General features: G+C 35.5%; 1 protein-coding gene across 1 annotated transcript; it reads left to right on the top strand.

Moving 5' to 3' along the window:
* The first annotated feature begins 228 nt into the window (after positions 1-228).
* On the top strand, positions 229-7,248 carry LOC123666251. The gene is made up of 5 exons (XM_045600424.1): positions 229-383; positions 3,188-3,324; positions 5,948-6,121; positions 6,316-6,664; positions 7,198-7,248. Exons 1-5 carry the CDS (start codon positions 326-328, stop codon positions 7,236-7,238), a joined length of 759 nt encoding a protein of 252 aa, XP_045456380.1. The 5' UTR covers positions 229-325; the 3' UTR covers positions 7,239-7,248.
* The last annotated feature ends 2,480 nt before the right edge of the window (positions 7,249-9,728 follow it).

The following is a 9,728-nucleotide window of genomic DNA, read 5'->3' as shown; positions in this document are numbered from 1 at the left end:
GCGTATTGTAATGATTAATATTAGTAACCTGTTACGTTATTAGACAAAACGCTTATGCGCCGGTCGTTGTGTCAAGTTTTTGATAAAACTGCGTACGCAAAAAAACTGCGTACGTAAAATAATCGTTACATTCGTATCGGCGAAACTACGTACATGGTTATTAGCTTCGTAACTAGTTACTGAAACCGATTACGTTAAATAACGCCCACCTCTACGACAGCTCATTGACTGACAGTGACAACCAAATGGATAACCTATTCCTACGTCCTAGTAGCAACAAGTTTTTGTTTTAAAAGTTATTCTAAATTATTTACAAATATGAAGAATGGATGATTTCGGGAAACACGCATCATCATACCACTTGGATCAGGAAATACTCGACGGTGAGTACTGTTACGTGTTAAATGAAATATGAGACCCTTTCTCGGAATCAAATGACGCAAAATATTTTAACTTTTTAATTTTTATTCAAGTACATCGTTTTGCTTTTGTATGACATAATATTTTTAAATTTAGAACTATTTGCATGGAGTGATTTTTTTAAATTTGTTTAAAAAAAATTAAAGTATTTATGTTGACACAATTTTGATTGTTGTGTAAAAGTAACAATAATATTATCTTTATTTTTATAGTTTTAGTATGTATTTCTAACTGAGTAATAATAACAATAATAATCACTAGTGTTTGGTTGAATGTGTGTGTTGGTATTTAAGGAAAAAATGTATTTGTAATGTATTATGTATATTAGATACCTACCATTTCTTTTCTTTGATGTGCATTTTTACTATTATAAAATTGTAATCTGGAGTTGACAGTGTTGGTGTCACGATTAATAATGTTTGTATTGTAAGTCTGATATGTAAAACTTTATTGTGAACACTGTTTGTTAACTTAAATAAATTAAAAAAAAAAAAATTATAATGCTGAAATAGTTGTTTTGACCAAAAAAATTTAGAAAAAAACTGCTTTAGACCACACGACAAGTAAAACTTATTTAGCTCCATCTATCTACTGTTAAACCTAGGGGTTGATAAACACGAGCCATTTTCCACAACTCGACGTCTTAATGCGCCTATTTTGCGTGTAAAAACCTAGGGATTGTCCATGAAATACTAATAATCTTAAAACTGAAAAGAAAAGTATTATAATTTGTAACTATGCTAATTTTAATCACAAAATATTTATGAGCCTAGGCCTAGGAAGATCTTACTTTTGTGACATAATATTTGTGACAAGGAAAGAAGGGGTACAAAATAGTAAAATAAAGATAAGTGTACGGCCTGACTAATTATATTGACTCGCTTATTGTAGTTTTTTAAAATTATTTTTTGAATTAGTTTTATCTATATCACGAAATGCCGTAAATAATAATTATCTTAATGATTCTTGATCACAGCGGATTCCTACTTCAATCATTAACTATTGGCCGAGTTGGCAGTGATCCTGCTTTCGCTCCAGGGTCTTATATATATATATACTAGATGACCCGGCGAATTTCGTATCGCCTAACACAAACTTTATTGTATGCTATTAAAGTTCAAATTGACTTTTAAGTATTATCACAAATCTTTTGAATGGGAGTATAGAAAAGTGTTGTTTTTAGACGTTTTCAGGAAATTTAAATTTTTTTTTAGAATTTTTCTCTCCGTAAGAACCATCCTCGTACTTCAAGGAATATTTAAAAAAAAGAATTAGTGAAATCGGTCCAACCGTTCTCGAGTTTTGCGCTTAGTAACACATTCAGCGACTCATTTTTATATTATAGATGTATATAAATCGATTGCTGTCGTTTGTCTCATTAAAACTCGAAAATGGCTGGACCAATTTGCCTTATTTTGATCTTTAAGTATTTGTGGAAGTTCAGGGAAAGTTTAAACAATGAGAAACGTAAATAATAAGTAACGGAAAATTCTAAAATCATCATCATCATCAATCATTACAGCCTATACAGTCCACTGCTGAACATAGGCCTCCACAAGTTGACGCCAAAAATAACGTGAACTCATGTGTTTTGCCCATAGTCACCACGCTGGGCAGGCGGGTTGGTGACCGCAGTACTGGCTTTGTCGCACCGAAGACGCTGCTGCCCGTCTTCGGCCTGTGTATTTTAAAGCCAGCAGTTGGATGGCTATCTCGCCATCGGTCGGCTTCAAAATTCTAAAAACGACAATTTAATTTTCCAATACAAAATGTTTCTAGCTGTGAATCATTTGATCGCTTTTGTCAAAAACTATTGTTACTTGGTTGTCAGATAGTTGTAGGTGCGTTCAGAAATTATTTTGTCCATATTTTTCACAAATATTTATCACTGATACTAAGTTCACCGGGTCATCTAGTATATAATATTTATGTGTATATGCATGTCTCGTTTAAAATAAGCTTACTAATTTGTTTATCAGTCAGATGATATCTGAAACACGGGCATAAAATTGCTTAACTTTCTTTTCTAACTTTCGCCTCAGAGGTCGTAGTTGTTATCGTAGACATCTGATAAACATTGCTAATTATAATAAGTTAGTAGTGGAGGCTCTGACCCTTAAAATACACGGAGACAGAGGCCTTTGCCAAGTTGTGGGACATTTCAATCTGAATTCATCAATAATTTGGTACATTAAAAGTAAAAATTAAAAAAAAAATGAGTTTTTATTTAAATGGGCAAAAATAAATAAAATATTTTTTTAGCAAAAGTTTGTTGCAAGATTAAAATACTCGTATTTACTTAGTTTGGAAATTTTAAAGATTCACGATCACGAAATACTATCTTTTATATATTAAAACGTGAAGCAAAAAATTTGTACCCCTTTTTTTTGAGTATGAAATTTCACACACTTATAGTTTATATAGAGAAGGAATGCATAATGCTAATTTTTTTTTTAATTTTGTATAAAAATATATTCAATCAATAAAAAAAAAACATTACACACACTACCATGTATTTGACACACACACACACACACGCATGTTATACACTCGTTGATTGTCAAAGTCTGTAGTCAAATTGAAAAATTAAAAAAAGGTTCTATATTTTTATTATTTTTTGCTTTTTTTAATTTAAATTTTTAATTATGGTCAAATTTTGACCTCTGGGCGACCACTAGTAAATAATAATTATATCTAAAAAATTAGATCTATCTTAAATCAGATCGAGTTAATTATCATGTCCTTGATATTTTGTCCAATATTCCAGCTCGGGGTATCAACATGACTGTCGAGGATGTAGCTGGTCTGCCGACGTGTAAATATACTGAAAGGGTACATAGCCTGAAACTCAATGATGATGACCTGGTGTTCTTGAAGGGTCTTCGACGGAGGATTAAGAACAGAGTAAGCTTCATGCAAAATATTACCAATTTAAACAAAAAACAGTTTTTTTTTAAAGAGCGGAGTTTCTTGCCCGTTCTTAGAGCAAACTTTGTTTTTGCTCTGTGTGCCAGTTCGTCTCTGCAGAATCTACATTCCGAATCGGTGCTAGCTTCACTTTGAACAATAATTAAAATTGTTATTCCTAAAATGGGTACATCCATTAATTACGTGAGCTCAGAATAAGGAGGGTTCCAATGAAATCTCACCAAATCTCATTTAAACTGAGGGGGGATAATCGAAAATCTCACACCAACTTCAGAAAATATAAAATATTATATACTTATATTAAAAAAAAAAAAACTTGAGTCTTCATTTTGCCCGCAAAAATAAATATCATGGTTATTACAATCATTTACGAGTAGTTTTTGATTTGAGTTTTATTATTTCAAATTTATCCGTCAATGTCAATTATATTCAGCGTCAATCTCACGTAAGTGAGAGGGGGTCTAGGCAAATCTCACCAAATCTCACCTAAGGGTCTAAACTGATCTAAAAATAGTTCGCGTAATTAATGGATGATGACAATCAATGACGATTCCAAGGCGTTTTTTAAGTTTATATATTTAAAGTTATTTTTTTATGTGATGTAATGTGAAGCTACCACCGATTCGGAATATAGATTCAGCTGAGAATAATCGACAAGAAACTCCACAATAATTCTTGGTAAAACTTTAGGTAAAACCGAATTTCGGGACCGTGGGGGGATGGGGGGGGGAGAGGGTGGGGAACGCTACCCCTGGTACCACTGTCACACCTTAGAACCCCATAGTTATGGAGATATCCATGGTTAAAGTTTTGAGGTTAGAAGAAGAATTTCGAAAGTTAGAGGAACGCTTGGCTCCGGCGCTGCGGGAAGTGCAGCCCTTCCGCCCTTGCGTGCGAAAGCACGCTCACTCATGCTCCGTTCCGCAGCGGAGGCTGGTCGCCGAAGGCGACGCTCAGCCGCTCCTCTACGCATTCGTTCGCGCGCTTTCGCACGGCGGGCGAGGGCTGCCCTCCCTCCGCGCCTCCGCGGCACAAAAAAACACTCTAGGGGTAGGACAGACCAAGACCACGTGGACAGTGGGGTGCTCCGATTCGGTTTTGGGTATTTTTCGAATTTCTAAACCTATATTCTAGCACGCAATGTTACTAATTTTATTAGAAGACGCGTTATTTTGTTTAAGTGTCGATTTGTCACACAATGCAAACAGTACGAGCTCAAAGGTATTATAATAGCTTTAAATTCTTCTTCTAACCTCAAAACTTTAACCATGGATATCTCCATAACCATGGGGTTTTGAGGTGTGACAGTGTTACCTTGTATAGATTCCCCTACACCCTCCACCCTCCACACCCAAAAACCCCATAATTCGGTTTTTCTAATTCGGTTTTACCTAATCTAGATCTTAGCCTAATTCTTTAAAAAGCAAGCAAGCAAGCAAGTCATATATTTCATAAAATAGCCAATACGTCGTCCGTTCGCCTTGCCCGAACACACTTTTCGTAACGCGCAACGCATTCACCAGCTTACTCCCCAAGTGCGTAAATAACTTTTACTTCGAAAATACTTTTGATAAATGTAACAAATATTTCCATTAAGATTGAATTCCGATTAATGCGTATAGTATTACGTGGCTGACCGACGGTACTGCGGTTTCAGACACACATACTTAACACATTTAGTGCGTTTGCGGTGCGACGTGAAAGTACTTCGCCATATCAAGAATTACCTATTTATACCCGTATAATGTATTTACCATTGCGTGAGAATTAATTATAATTATGTTTATTCTAAATTGTTTGTGTACGTTTGCTTTCAACAAAAAAAAAAAAAACCGACTGCCATTTACATAGACAAGTGTACATTTCAACTGTAGTAGGGTACAATAGGATGTATCCAGTTCAAAATCTGGAGCCCGACTGGGGAAGTACCTCGACCTTACAGAAGATCACAGCTAAATAACAGGGCTTTTAAAAAATGTTATGTTGGTGAGTAAGGTGGCCAGAGCTTTTGGTGGTAAGATTGGCAACGCGCTTGCGATGCTTCTGGTGTGGCAGGTGTCTATAGGCTACGGTAATCTCTTACCATCAGTTTAGCCGTACGCTTGTTTGCCGACCTTGTTTTATAAGGAACAATATCGCATTCTAAAATTTAAGTAGGACCACATAACGAAAACCAGCTTCGGAACTTAAAAAAAAAAAGAATTATCAAAATCGGTACACCCAGTAAAAAGTTATGAGGTATTGTTTTCTAATGTTTACACGAATTTCTCTCATTATAATGAAAGAATCGTCCTCCTCCCCGCCACCCCCTCTCCTCTCCCCCCTCTCCATCCTCAGTTCCTCCTCCCCTGGTCCTCCCGTGACCATTGTTGCTGTAAAGTATCCGAAACGTCGGGCATCTAAAATACTTAATAAACCGCGATAAAATCCAAAAAAAAAAATGTTTCATTATGAAGTTATGGGGTAATTTCACATACATTGAGAACCTCATCCAGAGTCATTTTATAATATGTATCTAGTTATATTAGATTGTTACTAAAACAGGCATCATTATGTAAAAAATATATTTAAAAAAAAATATTTTTTTTTTTTTCGTCAGCTAGCCTCACAGAACAGTCGACGGCGTAGTATGGAGCATCTACGACGCTTAACCAGAGAACTTAGGGCCGTTAGAGCTTGCAGGGATGACGCCCTAAGCGAAAGACGAGCCCTTATACATACTAGGACAGAGTTGAGAAACAGTTTTACAGCACTTCGGACTCATGTTTTAAAGGTGATCTAATTTTATATAGAGGTCGTTGACATGATACTGTTGGACCTTTTCATGCAGTTAGACGCAATCAGAGTATGTTATATTAATTCGAAGAAAACAGTATATAAGTATATTTTTATCTTGAACCTTTTTAAGGCTTAACAGATAAAGTCGCGCTAATCAACTATTTTTAAATATCAGTAAATCTCTTACAGATATTAAAGCAACGTTCCGATCCCACAGAAGTACCGGACATTGAACAAGAGAGGGTATGTCGAAAAGTAAATCCTATCAAAATCGATACAGCAGAGAGTTTGCGAGAAAACACGGAGACAGACAGACAAATATTCGAATGTCGTATAGACAAATTAGTTCAACAAAGCGTTAACCATATTTACAAGGAAAAAGAGAAACGTGTGTATGCGAAGACGGTTTTTCTAGAAGGTAAAAAAGTCTTGAACGAAAACGATGGGGTCCTGAATTTGTGTACTAAGGAAAAGAGGAGAAGTCATGGTAGGAAGCAGTTGGCGCCGAGACGGATAACGTATTCCGAAGATAGTAATGGTGCGTTCCACTAATTGATTAATTCAACCTGTTACACCCCATTGATGGGCATAGGCCTCCCTCCATGTAGGAGAAATATCGGAGCTTATTCCACCACGGTTGTCGCGGTCTGGGCGTTTGTGCTTGTCTTGTGCGTGATTCCAGATCGCAAGATCTTTTAAACATATTATTATAAACGCAGCAATGTAACGCAATTCATATAGTAAATTGCCAATTTTTATGAATAATATATCGATTATACAGGATTGAAAATGAAATAATGATAATTGTATTTGTTCTTATATTAAAAAAAAATCAAAATACGCAGTGTACAGTCTAAAAGCACGTCATCAGATCTCAATTAAATTTAAATGGGACCACATAACGAGCACCAGCTTTCTATTAAAAAAGTAACATCGAAATCGGTCAACCCAATGAAAAGTTAAAAAGTAACACGCGTAAAAATTACAACTGAATTGAAAAACTCATGTGTGTGAAAAGTCGGTTAAAATATTAGGTATTTAATTTTCTAATTTTTATTTTTATTTTTTCAGATGGTGTCCTTGACTTAAAAATAAAAAAAGAAAATCAGTGAAATGTAAAAATTATTATATATATAAATAGCCATTATTAGTAGACCAAAAAAAGTTTAAAAGTTTCACAGATAAAAAATAACTAAAAAAATTATTTTTAGTCTATTGTGTTGTAAAAAAAAACAATAAGATTTGAACACTAGAAATAAAAAAGGCTTTAAGTTCCAAAAAAAAATATTGAGAGAAGGTTGTATCTATCCATTAAATGTAAATAAGAAGGAACCGCCGTTACGTATGTACGCATGTAAATTCCTAACGTCTGCACCGTATTGCAACACTTTTTTTGTTCTTTATTGTCAGGACAATGTTTGATTATAAGAATGTTAAAAAAAAAATAATCGATATTAACAAGCGATAGCGAAAAGCGATCCCCACTCCGAGCCAAGAGCTTAAGATTAGTGCTAATATCTAAAATACTAAATATTTTACTACGTTTAGTCACTATTTTAGGTTCTTAGCAACATACTACATGTTAATAATAATAAAAAAAAAAAAAAATAGATACGCCTCTTTCCTAGTATTCAATAAATGTTTGCAGTATTTGAGTATTTTTTATCTGTGCTCCACAGATTATATATTTACAAAGGTGTATGGACCATGATGTATACAGAATAAAAATGTGTTAATATTAAAAATATACAATATTTGTTAGATGTATACACGAGTTTTAAATACATATTTTTTTTATATACGAAAATAAAGTTTGGTATCATTTTTATTTTTAAGTATATACTGGATGTTAGACTCCTAACTGCGTTCCTTAAAATAAATCTATATCTATATCTATACTCTATATACATATATAAAAGCGAAAGGTCACTCATCACGAAATCTCCGAAACTATAACATCTACGAACTTGAAATTTGGCAGGTAGGCTCCTTATAGAACGTAGACATCCGCTAAGAACGGATTTTACGAAACTCTTCCCCTAAAGGGGTAAAACGGTGGCTGGAAGTTTGTATGAAAGTTATATGTTTTTGAAGTAAGAGACTTGAAATTTAAAATGTATGCTCTATAGATGGTTAGAAGGTGTCCAAATAATGTATTTTTAGAAATCAACTCCCTTTTGGAGTTAAAACGGGGGATGGTAGGTTGACTCACTCATCACGAAACCTCCGAAAGTATAACAGCTACAAAGTTGAAATTTGGCAGGTAGGTTCCTTATAGGGCGTAGACATCCGCTAAGAACTGATTTTACGAAAATCGACCCATAAAGGGATAAAACGGGGGTCGGAAGTGTGTATGAAAGTCTTATGTTTTTGAAGTAAGAGACTTGAAATTTAAAATGTATGGTCTATAGACGGTGAGAAGATGTCCAAATAATGTATCTTTAGAAACCAACTCCCTTTTGGGGTTAAAACGGAGGATGGTAGGTTGACTCACTCATCACGAAATCTCCGAAACTATAACACCTACGTACTTGAAATTTGGCAAGTAGGTTTTGTATAGGACGTAAAAGATAAAACGGGAGTCGGAAGTTTGTATGAAAGGCCTATGTTTTTAAAGTAAGAGACGAAATTTAAAATGTATGCTCTTTACTCGTAGATGGTGAAAAGGAGTCCAAATAATGCATCGTAATCTATATATATAAAAGAGAAAGGTCACTGACTCACTCATCACGAGAACTCAAAAACCGCTGGATGGTCCATCCATCCAGGATGGACAAAGATGAAATTTAGCAGGGAGGTAGATTATAGTTAGTAAACGTCCGCTAAGAACAGATTTTTTGATATTCCACTGCTAATGCTGCTCCGTTTGACAGCAGTTGGATGGTTATCCCGCCACCGGTCGTCTTTTTAAGTTCCAAGGTGGTAGTGGAACTGTGTTATCTCTTAGTCGCCTCTTACGACACCCACGGGAAGATAGGGGGCGGTTATATATTTTATTGCCGTAACAACACAGATATTTTGTCCAAATGAAAGTCCAGTGATAAAATAAAAAATAAATAAAACAACTACCGCAGATTAGCTGGAAGAGACTTGTTCTAGAGTTATGTCTACCGGCTTTCTACATATAAATTATATAATGTGTATAACGTCTGACTGAGCGCAGTAGTCAGTGATCGTCGTCCGGGCTACATCTGACGCCCGTTAGCAATAGTTTTCATTCATTAGTTTTGATTCATTGCATATTGGAAAATTACTAAAATCGGAAACATCGACATTTTTTTACTGTCCGCTTAACTTAAACACGCCAATACGCCAACACGCCAACATGCCAAAACTCCAACACGCCAACACTCCAACATGCCAACACGTCAACACGCCAATGCGCCAACACGCCAATACGCCAATGCGCCAACACGCCAATGTGCCAATACGCTAACACGCCAACACGCCAATACGTCAAAACGCCAACACGCCAATACGCCAACACGCCAACAGTCCAACACGCCAATACGCCAACACGCCAACATGTCAAAACACCAACACGCCAATACGCCAACACGCCAATGCGCCACCGTGCTAACGCGCCAATGCGCCAACACGAC

This window comes from Melitaea cinxia, chromosome 25 (assembly GCF_905220565.1).
Source record: "Melitaea cinxia chromosome 25, ilMelCinx1.1, whole genome shotgun sequence".
NCBI classification, from domain to species: domain Eukaryota; kingdom Metazoa; phylum Arthropoda; class Insecta; order Lepidoptera; family Nymphalidae; genus Melitaea; species Melitaea cinxia.
Note: the sequence above shows the minus strand (reverse complement) of the source record. Positions and strands in the feature narration are given on the sequence as shown.